Source organism: Mauremys mutica, chromosome 10 (genome assembly GCF_020497125.1).
Source record: "Mauremys mutica isolate MM-2020 ecotype Southern chromosome 10, ASM2049712v1, whole genome shotgun sequence".
In the NCBI taxonomy this organism is placed as follows: Eukaryota; Metazoa; Chordata; order Testudines; family Geoemydidae; genus Mauremys; species Mauremys mutica.
The window spans coordinates 20,069,732-20,094,910 of record NC_059081.1 but is presented as its reverse complement, the minus strand read 5'-3'; the positions used below and the strand labels follow the sequence as shown (position 1 = coordinate 20,094,910).

At 40.8% G+C, this 25,179-nt stretch overlaps 1 protein-coding gene across 1 annotated transcript in view; it reads left to right on the top strand.

The window, feature by feature from the left end:
• Positions 1-25,179, top strand: part of LOC123378771 (von Willebrand factor D and EGF domain-containing protein-like) — a 258,695-nt gene that overhangs the window by 201,423 nt on the left and 32,093 nt on the right. Inside the window, exons 23-26 of the mRNA XM_045032909.1 lie at positions 11,942-12,037; positions 12,820-12,915; positions 13,707-13,802; positions 20,206-20,301. Coding sequence (XP_044888844.1) covers positions 11,942-12,037; positions 12,820-12,915; positions 13,707-13,802; positions 20,206-20,301 — 384 coding nt within the window. The remainder of the gene's footprint in view (positions 1-11,941; positions 12,038-12,819; positions 12,916-13,706; positions 13,803-20,205; positions 20,302-25,179) is intronic.

The window sequence follows — 25,179 nt, the reverse complement described above, 5'->3', positions numbered from 1 at the left end:
ATTTTTTTTCAAAGCCTGGTTTTCTTTTAAAATAATTAAACTTGTTTTATAGCTCAGAACAAACAGCTTTTTCCTAAGATGAATGGTATTTTTATTTTGCCAATGTCTAATCAATAGAAGCAGTGCACCTGATTTTGATTACACTTACCATGACTTAAGGCAAGAGTCATGCTTTTGAAGTCAATGGAATTACAATCATGTAAAATTGATTGTAAGAAAGGTCTGAATTAGGCTCTAGAAGTCCACACAAACTTCATATGCCATGGACAATTTAGGTTTTGCTAAACAAGAAGTTTCTGCAACCTTGGAAAGCAATTTTAAATCCCATCACTAGTATTCTGAATAGGGAACTGACCTTGCCACCTGACATGCATAGTTCCAGAAGCGTATTCATAATCTATTGACTCATTTATTAGACAGCTTAAAGGACCTCAGAGAAACAATAGTATTATATACTGTTTAAAAGGAGTGAATTCACTTACCTATCATTAAATCCTCTGTTGAAATCCCTTAGAAAAGCCGATACAGTAACTACCCTTGCATTGCTAAGATTAATAGGCAAAAATGTTTGCATTGTCTGTTTAATTCCCTTTTACACTCACGTTCTCATGATATGCACACACAAATAATGGGCCAGATTCTGCCGCCCACTAAGGTTGTTTTACACTGCTCCGGGAGTGCACAGCAGCATTCAAGCTGGCTTTACTGGCTTCCTCTGGCTTCGCACAATATGGTGGAATCCCCAGGTGGGGTACAGCAGCTGTAGCCAACTCTGGACCATGTAGCAAACTGTTCCCAGCCTGGGGGAGGCATATTGGAATCTATCTAGGAAAGGGGACCACACCCAGGGCACAATAACCCCCAGCTGTTTCCTGAACTGGCCCAGGAAGGGCACACAGGCCTAAGGTAGTGCAGTCCTGAGGCTGCCCTATATTGCACCAGGGACAGGAGAGATACCCACAAGGCTCAGGACCATGGCACTCCCAGAGCCATACTTAGTACAGAATGGCTGGTTCCCAAATTCTGGCCTTACAGAGACACACACATCTTCTTTGTATATAAGCAGCTTATCAAGTAGATTGTTATTTTTCTTCAAATATATAATTTAGCTGCCATTCCTTAGCTCCCTCTCTTCACCTTGGATCACTAGACTTAGTGAAAATCCCTCTGTAGAGTCCTTAAGATGAAATCCTTTATTACCAACATCATTCTCGGTCTCAGAGTTTGATGATACAATACACAAACATCCTTTATTTTTCTCTTGCTGCTAACCATGTCACCTGACTAAATAAAAAGATTGTCTCTTCTGTGAGCAAGTTCCATCAAAAGTTTTACTGTGCACCTGCCTGGAACAGGACCAAAAATGCCTCCATTCCTGGATCTGCCTGAGGAACATCTATTGTACTTCCAGCTGTTGATGTTTCTTTCCATGTCAAAAGCAGCAGACTCATCCTGACAGGGAGTGGAAAGATGATGATAATTCCTTGCATTAAGGACTGCCATCATCTCTGCTAAAACGCTTGACAGTCCAGCCAGGACAGTACTGATTTCCCCTGAAACAATAGTTCTCTTTAAGAACAGACAACAAAACCAAGCAGATGATCAAAGCTCGAATGACTTCCAGCTTTTTGAAATCTTTACGCTTGGATGCAGCATCTCCGGTATTGTGATCTAACAATGAGTGAAACTGCCAACAGCCTCATACCGTCTGCTGAGAGCTGCCACCATCTTATTTCATAATGGAATTTGTTTAGATAAAGGAAGCAGCCCATCTGTAGCAAGGTTTGATACCTGTGGTGCTTAAGAAATATGACCTGTGCTTAACAGGAATGGCTGAAAATATTCCAAGATAATATATATTGCAATACGTGATGTTTATTTTGTGTGACAGAATCCAGACTATTTTTTTAAAATGTGTGCTCAAAATTAGGACCAGAGTTTAATATTTCTCCTGAACCAAACCAACCTTTTTTTGTTGTTTTTCTTTCCTCGTTTAGGACAAAGACTTTTCTTCTCTGACTCTAACCATAGCTGTGGCTCCCTCCTCCTTTGAGATCCTTCATTAAGAGACTCTTCCATCCAAATAACCCTCCTACTTTTGAATGTGCCAGGCATATTTTTCAATGATCTTAGCTCAGATTTAGGTATCTAAATGAAGTGGCCAGATTTTCCAAAAGTGCTGCAGCTCTGACTGAGAACACTGTCTTCAGCAGCTCCCTGATGGTGTAAGTGGGAGCAGGGCTATAATCTTGCCTTCACCCTGCTCTTTCTGGTACCACTAGCTCTGCAGGCAGAGTGAGAGTCCCCTCTAACTCTCCTGCACTCTTTGGCACTAGCTCAGCCCTCTGCAGGTGAGCTGAGAGGAGGGCCCTTCCCCATCTTTCACTACAGCACCACCATACTTTGGTCCTAAGTCCTCAGATTGTAAAGGGCTTTGTCCTTTCTGAGTGGAAGGCACTAATATTGTTATTTATTAATAGTTCAGTGTTAAGATGAGATAGTGAGGCCCTATAGCACATCATGGAGATAGAACCTCTTGAAGGGTTGAGAAGGAGAAAGCTACAGTCAGCCGCAGAGTTACAGAAAGGAAACAGGAGGGCCAGGGGCCTATTGAGGTTTGTGTACGTGTACACAAAGGAGTGCGTTTGCTTGTGCTAAAGAACTAACCTACATTGTGAAGTGAGGGAAGGAAACTTAAAAAAAAATCAGGATCAGTGTCAAGTGTCCTTAGAGGGTATGTCTACACAGCAAAGAAAAACCCACGGCTTGCCCGTGCCAGCCGACTCGGGCTGCAGGGCTGTTTCATTGCTGTGTAGACCCAGGCTCAAGCTGAAGCCGGGTGGGAGGATCCCAGAGCTTGGGCTCCATCCCAAGCCCAGAAGTCGACACACCAATGAAACAGCCTCACAGCCTGAGCCCTGCAAACTCAAGTTTTTCTTTGCTGTGTAGACATACCCTTAAAGGACAAGGACTGTATTGCCAATAAATGACAGCGGTACACATTCCGCAGGTCCGTGGCACACTGCTCATCACTGACCAAGTGTGTTAGACATTCCACAACGTTTACAGAGCTGTTATTTTTCAGTACCTCTTTTTAAACCATATCTACAGAATCAGAGAAACAACAGATGAAATCAGTTCATCTAAGCCATCCCTAGCCAAAACAGGATTCTTGTGCCATATATCCTCACAGACGGGTGCTCTGAAATGTTCACTGTGATAATTTTAAAATCATAATGAAATATGTTATTTTATGTTCTTGCTTCCATTTCCCGCTGTACTAAAGTGATGTAGGCCTGTAACTTTAAAGGCATTTTAACTACTAAAATATGGAAGGAAATGCTGTTCCTCCTCTGGGGTTAGTTTTATTTAACAGGGTGTGTACAGACAGTAATAAGTGACGAGGAGCAGCTGTTTAAGTTATATAGGATTCTTTAGGGTACCCGGGGATGGCGCTTGTACTGTAATTTTCTATCCCAGGCGGATCATTTCAACATTGGAAATGAGGTCAACAGAACATTCTGTTCTGGTATTTTGTTATTGGCAGATCTACACCTTTAGAATCAAGAACACAGAATTCACGCCAGATGCATGGCCCAACTCTTAATTCTCCACCCCCACGCATGTTCAATGTAGAGTTACTGACAGCTAACAATCCTTGCAGTAGGGGCAGGTAGAGGTCGATCTCTGTGGAATGCAGGCTATTTCTTTAAATGGTATTGCCTTAAGAAAAGTTTGAAGGAGTTTTTCATTCTAATCCCTTTTTAAATGGGCACAAAAGTTTCCTGTAGAAAATAAAACCTATTTTGGAATAGATATTCTCTGAAAACATGATGTCTCTAGAGTTCTGCAAAATACGCTGGTCTTACAATATTCCTGGGTGGAGGAGCGACTCTAGAACCCGTGCACTAATAGTCACAACTAAGGATGGCCACTTGTCAAGGAGGAAAAGTCACAGCTTTTCATTACCAAATGAATAATAATTATAATTTGTTTAATGGGAAAGGAAAAGCCACTGGAAATGGAATTTTGACAGCAGATAGTCACAACTGATGAAATTGGGCAAAAATTCAAATACATTTTTCTTGACATTAGTCTGACATGACATTCTGCACAAAATCCAGAAATACTGCCTAACTAGAATTGTCGCTACAGTGTCGGCATTTTTAGTCATGAAATAAAAGTCTATTTCCTATTTATTTCCCAGACTGAAAGACATTCTTATTACTTTCCTATTTGCTATGATGGGAGATTATTTTAGGAACAGTGATCAGAGCTGCCATATCATCAAAATCTAATAGCTTTTTTAATTGTCCTGATATATTTATGAAATACAGCCCTGTGCAAAAGGCCTAGACATTGTTTTGCTTGGCAGTGCATACGCTTTTCACCAACCTTCTGCAGAGGGGCATGTGTCACTCTGAAAGTTTAACAGTTTACGCTAGAAATCAATGGTTCCCAAACTTTTAACAACCTGTGAACCCCTTTCACTAAGATGTCAAGTCTCGCGAACCCCCTCCTAAAAATGAATATTTCCAGGGATTTTCTACTTTACCTGAATATAAGTTATAAAAGCAGTGATCTTGGAAATATAAAATTTGTTTTTATGACATGCTTATTACACATTATTATTATTTATCATTACAGTATTTTTATTACATTATGAAAATAACAACACTCTTCCACAATCTCACTTTTGTAGCTTGTATCACTTTGAATAAACCTGTTATAAGACAAGGCTCCTATGTTTCATAAAGGAGTATCAGATGTGAAACAGCATGAAGGTATTTAAGAAGCCAACTCAAAGAGTTCTTCCTACACAAGCATTCAGGTCTTGAGCAGTCCAGGCAAACAATGCACGTTAAAACAAAGCTTAAACTTGTTCTTCATAATAATTTTAAAAACAATACTAGCTGCCTATTTAATTTCAAAAACAGCCAAAAATATCCACCTCTCTTGCCATTTCTTATAAGGAGTCTTTAAGTTTAAATCTTATCAGTGTGATAGATATGCTTGCTTTGATTTGCTTAGCTCTTGGAAGTCCAGGGGCCCTGGGTTGCTGGCCTCATGCTGCCCGAGGTTCCTAGGGACAGCTCTGTCCGCCATTAGGAAATTTTTTCCCAAGAACCTCCTGTAACATTTTGCGAACCCCCAGGGTTCTGCGCTAGATATACTCTTTGGCTCAATTCTGTGCTGAAAAGTACACAAGTAACCAAGGGTAAAATCTGTCCATTACTATCTAACTCAGTGATCATTTTTATGTGTTTTATTGGTTCCTATAACTTTTATTAAGTTACTTTATTATCTGTTTGTCAAAATCCACGTGGAAGGAATATGGAATGTACAGCTCCCAACACATGCCCCTGTAAGATTGGGTACACTGGCTACAACTGCTATATAGGTAAAAAGTGACTTAGATTTCATTGTATAATCTATCTCTTCTTCAGCTGAGTCAAAGGTACTTATGCCCCTAAAAATGCAGGATTTTGAGAGATTTACAAAAACATCTAGGTGAATTAGGTGCTTAATTCTCACTGACTTTGAGAATCTGGCCTCTAGCCACCAACCATAGTTTGGAATATGAAAAGGATGAAATATTTACTCAAGGTGATTCTTGCACACACATACAGTGGTTGAGGTGGTATTTGAATTTGATATTTTTCCAGGGTATATTGGAAAGGACTATGTGCCAATGGGGGTTTCAGCCTTGGAATCATAGAATATTAGGGTTGGAAGAGACCTCAGGAGGTCATCTAGTCCAACCCCCTTCTCAAGCAGGAGCAACACCAACTAAATCATCCCAGCCAGAGCTTTGTCAAGCCGGGCCTTAAAAACCTCTAAGGATGGAGATCCCACCACCTCCCTAGGTAACCCATTCCAGTGCTTCACCACTCTCCTAGTGAAATAGTTTTTTCTAATATCCAACCTAGACCTCCCCCACTGCAACTTGAGATCATTGCTCCTTGTTCTGTCATCTGCCACCACTGAGAACAGCCGATCTCCATGCTCTTTGGAACCCCGCTTCAAGTAGTTGAAGGCTGCTCAAAAGGATCATCAGTATGATTAGCTGAATACTTCTCCCGCCCAAGTATTCCATTTCCTGTGATTGGGTGTAGGCGGTCTTGGGCATTGGTGGACCTCAGTCCTTTCTATCTGTTGTTTGGTTCCCAATCCAAAATGTGCATTAGCTCACTATGATACTTCAATCTTTTAAAAACAATTATAGTCAGCTTCATTAAGCTGATGTTTTTAATGTTGCTTTTTTGATAAATGTGCTAGATGCTGATAAATACTTTTTACAAATGAAAATGAATAAAATACTCTTCTTAAATGCAGTATATCCTGACCAAAGACAAACGTACTGTACTAGCAATGTTGAGTTTGATTCAACACACGTTGAAGTCAGTGGGATTCTTTCCATTTACTATAATGGGAACTGTATTGGGCTCTACCATGGCAAACAGATTGCCAGTCTAAAAATCTATATTTTTCACTTATACATTTTTGTTATACACCTTCCCTGTATCTTCTTTCTCTATGTGCCCTAAATTCAAACAAAGGCTTCAATCCATTTTTATTCAAATGGAAAATTGTGGTGTTGGATGCTGGCCAGATTCCTTTTTTTTTTCCCTGTGCATATTCAAACCTTATCTCTACCTATCGGAGGCTTGTTCCAGTCATCTGTGTTGGAAGATAAATAATTTTACAATTGTTACAGTAAACAGTTTCTAATGATGGTCTGTTCTGGTGTTGCTTAGTTCTCTCAAATGCTGAAACAGAATAGTACATAAGTGAAATCAAACATGGACCCTTGATTTACTGGAAAGTATGCAAGTCCTCAAGTCATAGTATATATAGGCTGCATATCCATTACCTAGATTTTAAGTAACAGGTCTATATCATGTAAGGAATTTGTAGAACAGTCTCAAAATGTGCACAGCCCCTGATATTTGCAGGTATTCCAAAGGGTATAGTGGCAAGATCTGTAAAAATGGTGTGATCTCATTTTAAAATAAAAATTAAACACAATGAAAGTACTTTCAGAGGTGAGGGTTGTGGTAGATTTTTTCTTTTAAAAAAATCTGATGTTCATAGAAAACACTAATAACAGTTCAACTTATCTTTGGATTTTAAATTATAAATATTATATAAATTTGACAGCAAGATTGACTATTTGTCACAATAGTTCTCTCCTTATTGAAATTTTATGCCATCCAAAAAGGTTTTAAACAAAAAAATCACTATGATACTTTAGTACAATTTATAAAATGTTTGTGGAAAATTGTGTTTCCTAATATAGAGGAAATATGTTTTAGAAAAGAATTTAAAACACACAGTGTATTTCAATTACTGAGGAAATGGCACAGTAGATGCATTTCTTATACTATGTGATAGTGCATGCTCTTTCTCTCTCTCTCTCTGCAGCTAACATGCTGTTTTCACCTTCTGCTTCTGTCCAGCAGCAGAATTTCTTTAACCTATGTTTAATATTAAAATGTCACAACAAGTGTAAAATGTTTTGACATCACAAACAGCATGTTTTTTCCACAGTTCAAATACATCTTAAAATGTGGAAAGGGCAGGACGAAGAAAGTCCACTGAAGTGGACATAATTACTTGATGTCTTGCATGCAAAATACACAGTGAAAGAAGGAATAATACATTTGAACGTCACTTAGTTTAAATTGCCTGTCATAGTACTTGGTCACACAAGTTTTATGTAACCATCTTCACACATGAAATAAAGCACATGGTCATGTACTTTAAAATCATGGTACACTGCTGGCTGTCTTTAGACACCTGTGTGTTCAGAAAAGTGCATAGTGTTTGAACATTGTTCATTCCTGATTAATAAAGAAAATCTTTGATGCAAATGCTATCCCTGTGTTGCAGTCTTTCAAACGCACATGCATACAATAGATTGACTCATGCAAGGGCTCCTAGTTTCCAAGCTATAAGACTCCCACTGACTTCTGTAAGCTTTGGATCAGGGTGTTACAGTCCAGAAATATGGGTTGCTATAGTTACTTAACATAATTTAGGATCAATGCCAAATATCTTTTCTTTATAAATATCCATTATTTCCCTCATCTGCTTCCACCAAGTATAGTTATATTCAATAGAACAAGTTACTCTAGAATCATGAAAATCCAGCAGTATGAGACACCATGAGTTACTCCAATAACTATCATAGGTGAATGAATTAGTTCAGATAAAGTTTGGGAAAGATTTATTTGCTAAACTTAAACTAAAGCTACATAAATCTCTTCAGATGTTTGAGAAAAGTTTGACTCTCTCCTCTCCTCCTCCCTGCATCCCAGGCCCCTTATCATGCACCTCTGCACTTCCTGATTTCAGCCAAGCCTGGAATTACAAGTGTTGACACCAATGGAGTTGTGCACTCTTACATCAACACTGAATTTAGCTTCATGTCACAGTTTACATGCATAGTATGGTCCCAAAGCAAATCAGCTAAGCTCTCCAGTCTTGTGGATTTCAAATTCATAAAACTATATTAATGCAGTATTGAAGGCTGCATAGTTAAAAAAAATCACAAGAAATCAGGAAATGTAAACATTAAGATTGCCATTTGCAACTACATAACTAGTTAATCTGAGCAAGACGTAAACCCTATATCTTTGACTTACTGTAGCTACATAAACAAACACAAATGCACTCCATAAAAATAAACTGAATTTCCTAAATAGGCTGTTGACAGACTTGTTAAAGGTTTTTGGAAGTCCAAATAAGTTATGTCAACCACTTTTCCTTTATCAATTCTTTTTTCGTGACATGCTCAAAAGAATTCTAATAGAGTAGAGACACTTTATTTTCCTTTACAGAAGTCTGGTTTACAATGTTATATCATGACATGCACTATCAAGAGAATTAGCTTTTCATTGTTTGTTAACTGCTATTCCTTATCTCCTGTTTTAAAAGTTCCAGTAATTCAGACAGCAAAAACAAGACTATGATTTAGATGACCATCACAATCCTAAACTGAAAAAATGATCTAGTTATTTAGTGAATAGTTACGACTGATAAATATACTTGCAGAAATCCAGACAGTCTATGTACCATTTGCAAATGGAACAAGGACACATTTGTTGTTTAATATATTGGTACTTGGCCATACACCTAATTCTTCATAAAATCCATATACTGGCAGTGGAACTGGCTTCATTATGCTAAAACTGATGCTAAATATTTGCTTACTGATATGCCTTTTTATATCTGTGCTATAAATCTGAGGCATTATCATTTTTCAGCAATTCTCTAAAGATCTATTGATCTTAGAAATTTGGAATTAAAAATTTCCCCAAACAGTTTATCATACCCATGAACCTCTGTTGATCTCTTTATGTTTAGGAATTGGTGTTTCAAGAAGTGCTTTTATTTTATCTGGGTCAGAAATTAATCCATCTTTGTTCAACTTGTTTCCACTACAGATACAGTAAAAAAAAAAGCCCCAAAATTATGTATTTCACACACTAATTGCATAATTTGCCTATATCTTTCATTGTGTTTAAGGACTTTTGACCAAATTAACTAATCATCTAGTACAACTTCAACACCAACGATATGCATTGAAATACCTCAGGAGCAGAACTAATACCAAGTGGCATTCCTTTAAATTGTTAGTGTCAAAGTGGTTTATTAAAATCACTTCCTTAGAGTATGCCTTCTCTTATATTTATTACCAAAATGCATGTCCTGCATCTGACGTGGAATATTTTTTGCTTCCGAGCACTTAGTTGCCACTTAAAGAGTTTTGAAAGGATAATGTTCACACTATGGCTTTATGTAAATCATGTGAATCCTTGCATTTTGTGGATCCATCTATACTTTATTTAGCCTTCCAGTTGCATAGGCTGTGTGTGTGTACCTTTTCAATACCTAGTTCACTTTATTTCATGTTATATATTTTTTCTTGTCAGCTGGATCACAGCAGTTAATGATTTGTTAGTCGTCATGTGCTATTCTCTATCCAGATATCTTAGGTCTAGAAAATCATCTCAAACATCTCTCAGTATGCTTTCTGCAACTTTTTATGTAATTGTGTGGTGTGTACACCCAACATTTTTAAAATAACTTGGTGGCATAATTTTTCAGATCCAGCATAAGTGGCAGGTGTCCATTTATCTTTTGAAAAGGTATTGTCAAGTGTTACTGGTTTTAAGAACAAGTTGTAATAGTTACTTTCCCTTCTAGTAGTACTTTATTCTCTGAATGTGGAAGAAGCTTTGTTTTAGATGTAGGTAGTTATAGATTATATATTTTCCTTGGAATAACATTGCATTATCTTCATATCCATTTTAACAGATACAACTCTGCCATTCATGTTTAGATTTGTGGACCAACCTGCTGTTTCTTGTGTACTCCATGTACTTACAGAATGATCTAAATCAATGCCTTGCTCTTTGCCAAGCACGTGGCTACATTCATTTTTAATTGTGTGACGTATTTCCTCTTGGGTTAAATTCATCCCTCAAAAGCAGTGGGTCCCCAAACTGTGCAGCAGCACCCATAAGGGGGCACAGAGGAACATTGGGAGGATACGGGGGGGGCCAGGCAAGCCCCCAAAGGGGGTGGGGGGAAAGCACCACTCAGCCTCCAACTTCCCTCTGGCCCCAGCCCTGGTCCCAGCCTTGGCCTCAGGCCACGGCCCCACTCCTAGCTGCGGCACCTGGCTCTGACTGTGGCTCTGCTCACGGCCACTACCTCAGCTCTTGCCCTGGCCCTCACCCCGGCTCCTGGCCCCAGCTACGGCTGGGTGGGGAGTGGGCGGCTAGATTACATTACGCGTAAGGTGAGGCGTGACAGAAAAAGTATGGGGACCACTGCTCTAAAGAATGGATAAGTGGGAACTAAGTGGTACATAGGCCTTGTGCAGGTCCTCTGTAGGGGGTGAATTTCCCCATTAGCATATACAAATTTTGGATTTCAGTAAACTTTTTAAATCCTATTTTGGATTCCGCTCATTTCTAGCCTTTCCCTTTGAAATCATGCCAAGTTTACTAGCAGCTTATTTTGTACAGAGTCACTGGGAGCCTGAATCTACATGTCAGTGTTTCAAGGAGTTTCCTGCAGCATCTTGCTTCTGACTAGTCATTTGTATTACACATATAAACCTCAATTTTATTGAATCATATAGTTCCCTAAACTCACGTTTACTATTTAAACTGGCTCATAATAGCCTTCATTTCAAATAAAAACCCACTGTCTCGCACAATGATGTTTTTCTGGAGTTGCAGTGCTTCCCAGGTTTATCTATGATTTGTACCATATGCTTCCTCCTCGTCTTCCTTTGGTAGAAAGCCATGGCATGCTACAATATCACATCCTGTGGAGAAATGTATTGCCTATGGTTTAGTTGTTTTCTCTGCAGGCCCCACATTGCTGATTAAAAATTCAAAACCTGTTGCTTAAATGGAGAGCATTTTGCTACAAAATTTCCTTGCAAAGCCATTGGACTTGGAGGAAGTAATTACTCCTTCTTTGGTTCAGTACAGCTCTGACACTATGTAATGTTTACTGAGCATTCTCAGGTCAAGAAGAAATACCAAATACTTTTTAATATTAACTTCACAAGCAATCTGTTCACTGCAAGTCTTTTAAAACATTTGAAAATATCTAGTTCAAAATGTGCATGCTCAGAGGCTTAACACGGGGATTAATATGCTGTGGTCACTCCCATACTAATATTATGTCATATTTGCATTGTTTCTCTCATATCATTAAGGTGATACCTGTTTTTCCCACATAATGGTATTGTAAGCAGCCACTTTGTAGAGGAATATTTTAAAATAATAATGATATTGTAGGAAATGAAAAAGTAGTGAGTATTGGGCTCATAAATGCATAGAGCTCCTTTGCTCAGTCTATTATGTAGTATTAAGTTGTGTTCCTTTATTCACTTGTCTAATTGTGATTTGTATAGTGTTGTGTGATCCACCTTGTGAGCATGGAGGAACCTGTGTGGCTCAAAATAGCTGTTCCTGTGCTTATGGATTTGTTGGTCCGAGATGTGAAACAAGTATGTACAAGTCTATTTAGTCTTTCACTCCCATTTTGGCACTTCCAGAAAATTATAAAAACACAAAAAGCCTAGATTTTTCCTCAAAATTATGATTGAATAGAGCAGGAAAATTGAAGTATAATATATGTAATGCACTGGCTAAACCATTTATTGGAATATGTTTTCCAAAAGTACATTTGTATTATGTAAAAATATGCACATCTGTATCAATATTTGTTACATAAAAGCACCTATAGTCAAAAAAGCTTTATTTACAGTAACGATTGTGAAATGCAAGGTTGTGTGAGTGAATACAGTCATACTAATTTGGAGAATATAAACAGGCAAGCTTCGCCATTAAGATTCATGTTATTGTGCTAAACAAGTTACAAAATAGGTTCAATATATAGAACATCGGGGTGGGGGAGAAATCAGCCTTCAAACCACTTTATATTAGTTGAATGGCAAAACATATATTACAGTTTCATGACTGCAGTCCTTGCATCTGATTTAAATATCAGGTTGCCTTGACAGAGAAATAATTTTAGCTCTGCAGCAGAATAGTTGAGATACATAAAAGTTAAGAATTTTAGATGCAAGACTTTGTCAAAAATGTGAATGATAAAAAAACCCCAAAGGGACAAATTCTGCTCTCAGTTTTACCAGCATAAATCCAGAGTAATTCTTTTAGTTGCAGTGGAGTTGCTGCTGAATTTGTATCAGTATTAGTGATAGCAGAATCTGGCCCTAATCCTTTGCATGTTTAAATTTACCGTTGAAATCAATTACTTATTTTGCAGTGATATGCAATAGACATTGTCATAATGGTGGGAAATGTGTGTCACCAGATGAGTGCAAATGCAAAACTGGATGGAGCGGTCCTTCTTGTGAAACAGGTAAACATTTAGAAAGCATTGGTGTCTCATGCATTCATTTCTCTACCTGAAATCCATGTGGTTTGCACAATATGCTGATCATACTGGGAATTACTATAGGAATGGATATAAAAAAATAAATGAGGAGCTAGTACTGAGCATGTAAGTATGAAAGAAGAAAATGCCGTTTAGTGATGGAGAATGCACATTTTCATTTTGTAGGTGATTGTTTCAGAAGCCATGGTAGCCTCTCATCCAAACTATAGTTTCATATTTTTCCAGCCTTATACATCTGCATTTAATTTAATCTGAAATATCCTAGTGACCCTTAATTTCTTTAGACGCTTAGCACTTGCGATAATGTAATTCTTATGAAACAAACTTTCTGTAACATACTGAAAGACAAAAGAGTTAGAAAGGAAAAGCTATTTTAAATGGCCACTATACTTCGAAAAAGTACAAATCTTGGGCAAGATACTAAAGTCAAAGCAAATGAATTGTGCAAATCATGGCTAGACATCTGAAATAAACTATTCAAGTATATCTTTAATCCCACCGGATCCCCAAATGCTTTACAGCTACACTAAGACATCACTGAAATCCAGCCACTGCTAGGACAACCAATACACTACACAGCAGACTTGCTAAACAAATGGGGCGGTTTTTGCTAGCATTGGAGAAAACCTGTTCAAATGAAATGTGCTGGGATATCTTTCAGATTTATGCAGAAGCAAAGAGAACCCAACTCCTAATATTTTGAAACTAAAAGAATGAGAGTAATTGATTTTGATTGAATTTCTATTTATATCCAGCTATCTGTAGCCCTGTTTGCCTAAATGGTGGAATCTGTGTACGCCCAAGTACCTGTGCTTGTCTTTATGGCTTCTATGGACCCCAGTGCCAAACTGGTAAGAAAGTTCAATATATCACATGGATAGTAGATTCAGGCTTTAAGGGATATGGTAAGTGATAAATGTTATATCCTTGGGGCAGCCGGTGTAGGAAGCAATCACTTGAGGCCAGAGAGCAGGCAGCTAACCAAAACCTCCATTTTATTTACATATATACAGAGAGCTCCTCAGCCGGTTGAGCTAACCCATAATAATCTAACTCTGTTGCCATAGCAACAAAACCATGACAACCAAATACACAACATATTCCTCCCCCCCTAATAAGAACATCCCCTAAATAAAACACACACTAGACTAGAGAAGGAGGGTAGACTGCCTCCATTCCCGGCTAAACCCTGGGGATTATTTTGCCCCATAACCGTGGGTTCGCCCTAGCTAAAGATCCAGCCGATGAGGAGGCCTTCTGTCTCTAGGTGGATTACGGCGAACTACTGGTGTTATTGCACCCGAAAGCACTAGGGGCTCAGGGTCCGCAGCACGAACAGGTGAGGAGGTGGTATCAGCTCGTGCTGGGCAAAGGGGTATCTCAGCCGCCGGCAGTAATGGAGGAGAACAGTCAGAAACAGGTGACTCGTGATTCGATCCCTCACCAGAAGAGGTGAAGTCAGACCCCTCAACTGCAGATGGGTCCTGAGGACTGGCATGACCTGGCAACAGCTGATCTACATGTCGCCGCCAGGTAAGATTCTCTGCAGTCCGGACTGTGTAGGAAACAGGTCCTGTTTGAGTGATGACTGTGGCCGGAACCCATTTAGCTCTGGAAGTATAATTCCGAGCCAAAACTGGCTGTCCCGGGCTAAAGGTTCGGTCTTTTGCTCTGGGTGCCCGTCTGATGACTTGATATTGCTGCTGATGTTGCACAATTTGTCGGGGTTCAGAAGGTTTCAGCAGATCAAAGCAAGTGCGCAGCTGTCGTCCCATCATTAGAAAGGCCGGAGATGCGTGGGTCGTAGCATGAGGTGTGTTTCTGTAGGAAAGTAAAAAGGTATCCAGACGCTTTTGAATGGAGTGTTGTCCCCTTGCTGATTTCAAAGCGTTTTTCATTGTCTGCACAAATCTTTCAGCTAATCCGTTGGTGGACGGATGATATGGTGCTGACGTGATGTGGTGTATCCCATTTGCTTTCATAAAATTTTGAAACTCCTGAGAAACGAACTGCGGTCCGTTGTCGCTCACAAGTTGTTCTGGCAGACCAAAACGACTAAAGAGTCCTCGTAGTTTTTGGATAGTACTCTCTGCAGAAGTGGACTGCATTATAGAGACTTCTGGCCATTTAGAATGGGCATCTATTGCCACCAAGAACATGCTTCCTTCAAGGGGGCCAGCAAAGTCAACGTGAATACGTTGCCACGGGTTTTCAGGCCAGTCCCATGGGTGTAGGGGTGCCCACTGGGGTGCATTCCTCACACCCTGACATGACATACAAGCTTTTGCCTTCTCTTCAATAGCGCTGTCCAGTCCAGGCCACCAAAAATAGCTTCGTGCAATTTCCTTCATGCGCACTATTCCACAGTGACCGGAATGTAGCTGTTCTAACATCTGTGATCTCAGTGGTGGTGGAATAATGACACGTCTCCCCCACAACAAACAACCAGATTGGACCGATAACTCCGTCCGCTTGGACATGTAGGGAACAAGGTCGGATGAGACCGGAGAGGTTTGTCGAGATGTTCCATGCATCACCAGGTCCATAACGTGGGACAATACTGGGTCAACGCGAGTTGCCTTCTTTATCTGAGTAGCAGTGATGGGTGTATTCTCTACCTGTTCAAAGTAGAAGATTTCCTTGTGGGCACTATCTTGGTGTTTGACCGGCAAAGGCAACCTTGAGAGGCCATCTGCATTGCCGTGTAGAGTGGATTTCCGATATTTGATTTCATATGTGTGTGCTGAAAGTAACAATGCCCAACGTTGCATACGACTAGCAGCTAATGGGGGAATGCCTGTGTAAGGTCCAAAAATTGATGTCAGAGGTCGATGGTCTGTGAGAAGAGTAAATTTTCGCCCAAACAGGTACTGATGAAACTTCCGAATTCCAAAAACAATTCCTAATGCCTCACGTTCGATTTGGGCGTAGTTAGTTTCTGCTTTGCTTAGAGTGCGTGAAGCAAAAGCAATAGGTCTCTCTTCTCCTGAAGGCATAATATGTGACACGACTGCTCCCACTCCATAAGGGGAGGCATCGCAGGCCAATTGCAGTGGTAAGGATGGATCAAAGTGCGTTAGAACTTCAGAATTTAGCAATGCATCCTTAGCTTTGTTAAACGCAACATCACAGGCTTCAGTCCACTTCCAGGCCTTGTTCTGCCCAAGGAGCTCATGAAGTGGTTTTAGCAGTGTGGCTAACTGTGAGATGAACTTTCCATAATAGTTCAGGAGTCCTAGAAACGAGTGCAGCTGGCTTACATTTCGAGGTGGGGGAGCCTCCACAATAGCTTTAACTTTTGCAGGGGCCTTATGAAGACCTGCAGAATCAATGATGTGTCCCAAATATTCAACAGAGGGCTTGAAGAATTCACACTTGTCTTTGCGAACTCGTAGGCCATACTCTTCCAGTCTTTGTAGGGTAGCCTCTAAATTCTTTAAGTGATCCTCTTCATTTCTTCCAGTGACCAGGATATCATCCAGATAGCACTGAACTCCTGACAAGCCACACAAGATCTGGTCCATAGCCCTCTGGAACAGGGCGGGAGCAGATGTTATTCCGAAGGGTAGACGACAGTATCGATAAAGCCCCTTATGAGTCACAATAGTCAACAGCTCTTGGGACTTTTCATCGACGTGCATCTGTAAATATGCTTGACTCAGATCAATCTTACTGAACTTTTGTCCCCCAGCCAGGCCTGCGAAGAGGTCATCGATGCGGGAAAGCGGGTATTGCTCTGCACACAACACTGGGTTGACAGTGACTTTAAAATCACCGCAAATCCGGAGAGAGCCATCTTTCTTCACGATTGGAACGATAGGAGTGGCCCATGAGCTATGGGTAACTGGTATTAGGACTCCATTGGTGACCAGGCGCTCCAGGTCTGCTTCAACTTTTGGCCTGATGGCATATGGCACAGTTCGGGCTTTCAGATATTTTGGTGGACTGCCAGGTTTAATGTTCAATGTCACAGTGATTCCCTTCATACTTCCCAAATCATCTCCAAAAACAGCAGCATGTTTCCTTAGTATAGGGGTTAGACTAGTTTCTTCTTTAGTCATCCGGTGCACTTCTGCCCAGTTCAGTTGAATCTTCCCAAGCCAAGACCTACCCATTAAGGCTGGGTAGTTACCTCTCACCACAAACAGTGGCAATTTAGCCACCTGTCCATTGAGCTCCACCTTAACATCAATAGTGCCCAGCATAGGCACAGCTTCTCCCGTATACGTCTTCAGAACAGTTTTTGTTGCCTTAAGCGGAAGATGCTGTAGCTTTTCTTTATACACAGTCTCGGAGATCAGTGAGACGGCTGCACCGGTGTCCAGTTCCATGCGTATACGTTTGCCATCCAATAACGGGGTTACCCAGTATTCATGTGAGCCCATTGCCAAAGACAAAACATGCAGTGGCACTTCCTCTTGCGATGAGGTGTCACCTTGATCATCCTGGGTCTGCTCTAGGGTATGCAGGGTTCCTCTTTTTGTCGGCCAGACCACAGGCCTCTTTTTCTTTTGTTTACAGGCACACTCAATGTGTCCCTTTTTGCCACAGTGTCGACACACCAGGTCCTTACACCAGCATTCTGATGCCTGGTGACCCGGCTTACCACAGCGGTAACATTCTTGACTCTGCACAGTTTTGTGGGTCGGTTCTTGTGACACTTTTTGCACCCTAGGGGGTGCACCGATGTATTGTGCCTCCCTTGTAGCCAGTTCCATGGAGACAGCAATATCAACAGCCTTCTGTAAGGTAAGCTGAGCCTCTGTCAGTAGGCGCTTCCGTATAGCTTCACTGTACAGGCCACACACTAACCTGTCACGCAGGGCATCATGTAACATTTCTTTAAATTCACAGTGTTCTGCTAGCTTTTTTAAAATGGCTACAAATTGTACAACTGTTTCATCTTCCTTTTGGTCTCTTTTGTGGAACCTATATCTTTCAGCAATTACCAGTGGTTTTGGGGAGAAATGAGACCCCAGGATTTCCACAATGTCACTGTAAGATTTAGTCTCAGGCTTAACAGGGTGTAGTAAGCTGCGTAGCAGAGAGTAGGTTTTAGCCCCTACAACAGTTAAGAATATTGGCACCTTCTTCGCTTCTGTAATGTCATTTGCAATACCAAAAAGCTCAAAACGCTCAGTATACACATGCCACTGCTCTGTATTCTCATCAAAAGGCTCCAGGGGCCTGGTCAGAGTAGCCATGATTTTTAGTTTCACTTTCACAGTCAGTGCAAACAAGCAGCTTTTTTGTTTGTTTGTTCTTTACCTTAACTTCTACTTCCTTCTGTTACTGGAGCAGCACCGGAGTCTCACCCTCGTCGCCAGTGTTATATCCTTGGGGCAGCCGGTGTAGGAAGCAATCACTTGAGGCCAGAGAGCAGGCAGCTAACCAAAACCTCCATTTTATTTACATATATACAGAGAGCTCCTCAGCCGGTTGAAACCGGTTGAGCTAACCCATAATAATCTAACTCTGTTGCCATAGCAACAAAACCATGACAACCAAATACACAACAATAAAGACTATTTAAATGCAGTACGTATTATACCCGGGAATTTGGCTTGTCAACTCCATCCATGCCATTTTCCTGTTATAGTACATTGGAAATCTGCATAGAAGTTTTTTTTTTAAGGAGTTGTTATTGGACTAAATATTTATGTATTGCTGAGAATTAAACAAGGCATCTAATTAATAACTAAAATATAGCTCTGCTCTGACAGGTATATATGTTTTTCAAAAAAAGGGAACATCTTACTCCATCGTGAGTTTGATTTAGAGCAAGGTGCATCTCAAACCAAAAATTGCAAATATTTCTGTGAAATTTAACAAACAAAAACCTTTTTTCTGCACATCAAGAATACTTAGTTCCATTTCAAAAGTTGCTAGATAGTCAAACATTTTCTTCAGACAGCAGCAGAGTGCAACTTTTGCTAATAGGCAGAGATCATAGGCCATTGATGCTGCAATTAGTGGATCAATAGTTAAAACTTCTCTCTTATCTCCTTCCTTTGACAAAGACCTGAGCACACCAAGATATATGCCCATGAGTGTGCTTCCATTAGTGGTCATGCTACATGCAGCGTCCTGTCGGGTTACACAAAAATGCATCTTTCAAGTTCTCTTCTATTTCAAGCACGCTAAGGTTCTTAAAAGGGTCAAAAATCTCATCTCCTCAAGGGTGTCCTCTCCCTTAGGGAGTTAAAACGATGAGCACCCATAAAATTACTATGGTTCTAACACTTATTGATTTCCCAAATAATTCACACTGGGGAGCATTGGAAGTGCTCGTGGTTTGGTTCTAGTTCGCAGGGATAGGGGCGGTATGTAGCATCCTGCTACAGCAAAGCTTGTCCCTGCGTCCCCCTCCCCGGTTCATTGTCCCAGACTTACAGGAAGAAAGACAAGATGCAAGGGTTTATTTAGGCTGCTGCATTATTAACTTAACTCATCTGGGAACTATCCAGTGCAGGTCATGATTCCTTCCATACTTGTTTCCAAAGATTTGAGGGCTGCTACCAGCCCCCCCAACTCCTCCAAACCTGGTCTCAGCCCCTTGCTTCGACCCAATCACCCTCCCCTCGTTTGAAGGTTAAGGAGCTGGGGAAAGGGAGTTGTCTCCTCATTGTATGAGACATATGGAGCCCCAACCCTATTCCCCAGTTTCTTATGGGGATGCCTTCCCTCAGTCCACTTCCAACTCTGGTTTACCAGGGAACCAGCCCTCCTATGGAACGAGCACTGGACACCTGCCACAAGAAGGTCCCAGCAATTACCTTGGTTGCCTCCCACCACCAGGAATCAAATTCCCAGATAGCTGACAATTCCCTCCTTAACAAGGGCCAAAAATAGATCCTCTCCCCCACCAGAGAGGTTGTCCCTGATCCAGGCATGAAAGAGGACTCCATCTGAAGGGATAGGGCACATATAGCTTCCCACAGTTGCACCCACGGACAATTGCTTACCTTAGCCCTTCCTCCAGCTACCACCTCAGATGATGCTTCCTTTTCTGCCCCCACTGACCAGAGAACGCCCCATTCCCATTGAGATTACAGGGATTGCATTTCCAACAGAAGCACCACTCTTAACTGGGAGAGTAACACTGGAATGAGTTAAGCAACTCTCTCGCACAGAGTTATGCTATTTTTCAAAGGACAGTGGCACATTTACAGGGTTTGATTTCAATCCAATTTTTAAAAATTTTGAAACCAGGATGCTAAATTGACCTAAAGTTCTTCTCTTTCATTCTGCTAGCTCTTTGCCACCCTCCTTGTAAGAATGGTGGCCGCTGTGTGAGAAACAATGTGTGCGCCTGTCCTGAGGGTTATGCTGGAAGAAGGTGTCAGAAAAGTAAGCTACATCATTTCCCTTTTTCTTCCCAAACATCTTCTGCTTCAGAAATGTGTTTTTGTTGAGAGATGCATGTTAAATAGAACATTTAACTTGTATTAATGCTCTAATCTTCAGTTTTTATACCATGGCACGTATATCAGTAACCTATGTACAAAAGACAGAGCATTCCCATTTCCGGAGCTTCGCTTGCACTCAGTGCTGATAGGTTAATGAAAATACCATTATGTCAAGCAAACCTTAGGAGTAAGAGTGTTTTGCTGGAGTCCTATCTCTAAATTTAAATGAAGCTAGATTGAGTCGTACAGTCAGTATTCTGAGATGACTTAATTATTTTTCATTAAATTTAATGCAAGAGAAAATTAAAGCCAAAGCCATAGCAGCTGATTGGGATCCCTAAAAATGTCAAAACACCATTCCTTCTAGCTTAATTAATACAGTTGGTTAATAATGCTTTTTGCTTTTCCTTTTGTTCCTATCACTTTCAAATCCCTCTTCAACTCCACGCAGCTATTCATGTTTGAGGCTTTTATTCTTAAGGGGTAATTTGTTATTTTGGCATTTTTACTGATTCTACTGCACTTTCCAGCATCTGTCATCCAGGGAGCTTAAGGTAGGTAGGTAAAAACTTATTTTTCCCCCTTAACCAGGTTGAAATTCGCAAAATGAGAGCTGTGAAAACAACTGCTTTTGGCAGGAAGAACTTGTAAATTTTCAGAGCACTTTATTTTTCACACACACGGAGACAAAAAGCCAGTGAAAAATTCCTTCCAGCAACAACAACTCTCTCAGTCCCCATACTGCAGCTTTCCTTCCCTTCAGCTGAAAGAACAGTGATGCACCGTTCCTGCCTGGCTGCAAAATACACAATTGAATAGTCTATTCTGGCAGGAACAAGCTGGAGGGAAGATCTGGGGGGAGGGGAACCTTATGTTCCGCATCTTGTTTTTGAGGTCAGTACATTAGAAAAGTGCTGTTTCTAGCTTAAAGTATGCTACCATTCCTCAAGACAGATCAGCAGAAAAACAGTGGATAATGATTGCAGCTTTAGGGAAGCCTTTTCCTAAGTCGTCCAATTGCTACCAACCCACACAATAGTTTCTTTCTACTTAAGCTCTTTTCAAGAAGCGTACAAAGTTTTGCTGCCCACCTGGGTAGCCACTAACTAGCGTTACAAAATTTTCAGAGACTATCAAAATATTCTTGTCCCATTTTAGCCAAGTAAAATGTATTCATCCATTCTACTCCAATGACCAGCAATTAACTGTTTTATTTGGCTTACTATCCTATGAGATTGAATTAAGGACATTTATTGTCTACGAGGAATACAGAGATAAGTACAAGGAATTATTTAGTATCTACATGCTGCTGAATGGTCACTGATTGCTAATGGGATTCACATTTGGTGTGTTTGGTTTTTTTTTCCTGTTTAGACAGGTCTGCCCACCATTTTATAAATTTGTTATTCATAATAGTTCGACAAAATGGTGTTACAAACACATATGGACCTATGGGTTGCTCACATATTCTTTGTAGCGAGGATTCAACCATTTGAGCCATCTGACTGATCACTTAAGAAATCTGTTATGCTTGCTGTTCCCTGACTGAATGTCCTAACTGTCAAAAGCAGGAGGAGTGTCTGGAGAAATAAGCCCCAACCACCTGACCAAAGGACTTTTAGACTCCAGGCTATGATGAGATGGCAGCAGTGAGCTCCTGCCCCCTTGCCCCCAGGGGTGAAAGTAATATTAAATTCTTACCAGTACAGGGACCGGCTCCGGCCCCTGGAAGGGGCAGGGCCTCGGGCAGAAGGGGCAGGGCTGGTGGTTAGCCTCCTCCCAGCCAGCACATCCACACTCCCTGGCCCCTGGGGCTCCCACAGCGTTTTAAAAGGGCCCGGCAGCAGCCGGAGCCCTGGACCCTTTTAAATCGCCGGTCCTGGGGCAGCTGCCCCTTTTGCCCTCTGCCCCCCCCCGTTGGTGGCCCAGGGAGTGGGGGGGGGCAAAAAGGAGCAATGACATTAAAGCACTGTGGAAGCACTTTAACGTTGTTGCCCCTTTTGCTTCCTCTATTGACAGCCCTGCCGGCAGCAGCGTTACTTTAACATGGGCTGCATTCTTACCAGTATGCTGAACCGGCCCACTTTCACCCTGCCTCCCCCCACAAAGAATCATCTGCTGGGGTGGTTTTGTTGGGAGGCCCCCACTGCAACAGGTTTCAGATTTAAGATGCATGGAGGCAGTTAATACCTTTGGGGAGGCAGTGTAGCCCAGTGGGCAGGGCAGTTGACTAGAACTCAGGAGATCTGAGGTCAATTCCTGGCTCTGCCAGCCAGTAGCCTGCTGGGTGATCTCAGTTTCCCCATCTGTAAAATGGGGATAACGTTACTGACCTCTTTTGAGATCTAAAGATGAAAAGCACTATATGAGAGCTAAACATTATTACTACTGGAGCCATTGTTTCAGGTTGCCTGTACACTCAGGCAGACATCCCTAGAGTCACACACAGAACACATGTCCTAGTTTTCCTTTCCAGCTATGAGGGCTAGCAGTATTTGTAATATTAAATGAAAAGTGAGATTTGATCATCGCATGATTCCAGGAGATGTTGCTCCAGTGGCTAGATTGCCTGTTGTTTTGATGCTTTAACCTAGTGCTGATTACAGCCTTTATTCTTGAGTGTTTAGGAGTCTTATTTTGGGAGAACTTCTGTCATTTCAGTGACTCGAAGTGGCTGTTTAATTGGAGGTGGTGTATGGGAAGGTGGGACTAAGAATATGGAGAGGGGTTGAACAGCAAAGAGAAAGATCACATTACAACAGTTACACACTATCGTAGATAAATGTTTGGTGGGGAGGGTTTTCTAAAGCTTTGGCAGGCTTTTCTGTTTGCCTCTGAGATGAGGATATAATCCATCTGTGCCCTGGGTGAGGATTTATTATTTCTTTCAGGATTTATTACTTGCTATAGTAATTGCACAGAGCCAGTGGATATCCTCACACAAAGAATGAGGGGAAAGGAATACTATATGGCAATAGAAAGGCTGTAATGAGTTACTAGACAATAAGTTAATTGAGGGGTTAGTGATGTAACAATTCCCAATTGCAGACTATCAAGACCTACATACGTGTCAGTTTGAAGTCAGTTGTGCAAGGTGAGAGAATTGCCTGCTTGCTGGCTTAAATGCCATCAGTTCTTTTGGAATATGTGAGAACACATTAATTGGTGTTAAGATAGTTCAACCAAAATTAAGAATTATGACATCACCAGAATTTCTAAAAGAAAACCATCCATTGGATATCATGCTATCAGGTCCTTTTAATTATGCCTTACAGCCTTAATATAAACTAACAGAGTTACGTTAAACTCTTCCAGGCTTCTAATGTGTTTTCTCCCAAGTTCTCGGAGTAGATCTGTTCCTAGGACCTTATTCTTTCTCTTAAACCAGTGCAAATCAGGAAGTGTTCCATTAGAATTACACCAGTGCCACACTAATATGAAAAGGATATCCTACCCTTAGTCTGTGTGTAGTGAGTAACTACCTGGGGTATTTTAGGAGGAAATATTATTTGTATCAGTTGAAACATGTCAGAGTCCAGCAAGATGAATATACAGTAGGCTTCTAAATCAAATTATTTAAATGGCAGCTTGAAGAAGTTCCCTGCTGATTATATAACCACCGTCTCCCAAATGAACAAACTCTAAGGCTGGCAGCAAAGATGTTCATTAACCCAGTGTACCATTATTACCAAGATGCTGAAAAATTGCCACTGAAATTTTAAATTAAACGGTCAAAATGTAAATGTAAGATAAAAGAAAGCTGCAAAAAGACTCAACCCTAAAACAAATTAAATGGGCTGGAATGTAAATTAAATTGCTTCATTTCCCCTTCTTCTGCCTTTCCCTTTTCTGGTGCTCACTAAAGCTCCCCTCACACACACGCTTCATAACTGAAAGAAGCTGGGGAAGTCAGTATTCTTGTGATGTAATCAAGAGTCTTGCTGGTCTGCAGAGAAGAAAGGTTGGAGGCAAAGATGAAAATGAGTCCAAACAGTGTTGCGTTGAGAACACTTTCCCTCTGGGCACCTCCACACCCTGTTTTCGCTGTTTTGGGACATTTTTCCTTTTCTTGTCAATATTTCAGGTGAAGGACTGAGAAGGAAGTGGCCTTATTTATTGCTGGCAGCTTCAAATTTTCCGTAAAAGGGGGCAATGAGAGGAGAGGGAACATAGCAGCCAATCAGAGCAGACATATTTGCAAATTGAATGCAAGTTTATTTATGGCTTGAATAGTTACCTAATTTATTATTTCACTTCCTGAGTGCTACACCTTTGCATTTCTAAACGAGTCTGCCTGACAGTTACCATTTTGTTAAACAGAGAGGATGCACCATGCCTCCATCATTCTGACTTTTTCTTTCTTGTTGCCTTAATTTAAAAAGAAAGACATTCAAGTTGCAAGTGTGTGTTTGTTCTTTGTCTAAGCAGACAACAGTTATGTAAATCACACAGTTCTGATTGGCTGAAAGCTGAAATACAGGGATTTGCACCTGTGTTTACTGACAACCGCAGAGTGATTATGCAAACCAGACGCCCACAAACAGACTGAGGAAATGTCAGACCTGACAACAAAATGTACAGTTATGCATCAGTAACTGTAACAACTTTGTATTCTCACTGGAAGAGAATTCCATTCTGTACAATCAGTCTTACTCACTATAAAGAGGCAAACACTGGCAGTTCCTTTAAATAAAATATCTTTCGTGATCGGCTTTACATCAAACAAACTTACAGCTGCTTCAATAATAAAGAAAAGCAACTCATGGTTTGTTTTATTTCCCTTTAAGGAAAGTGCCAAGTAAAAACAATCCTGGAACTT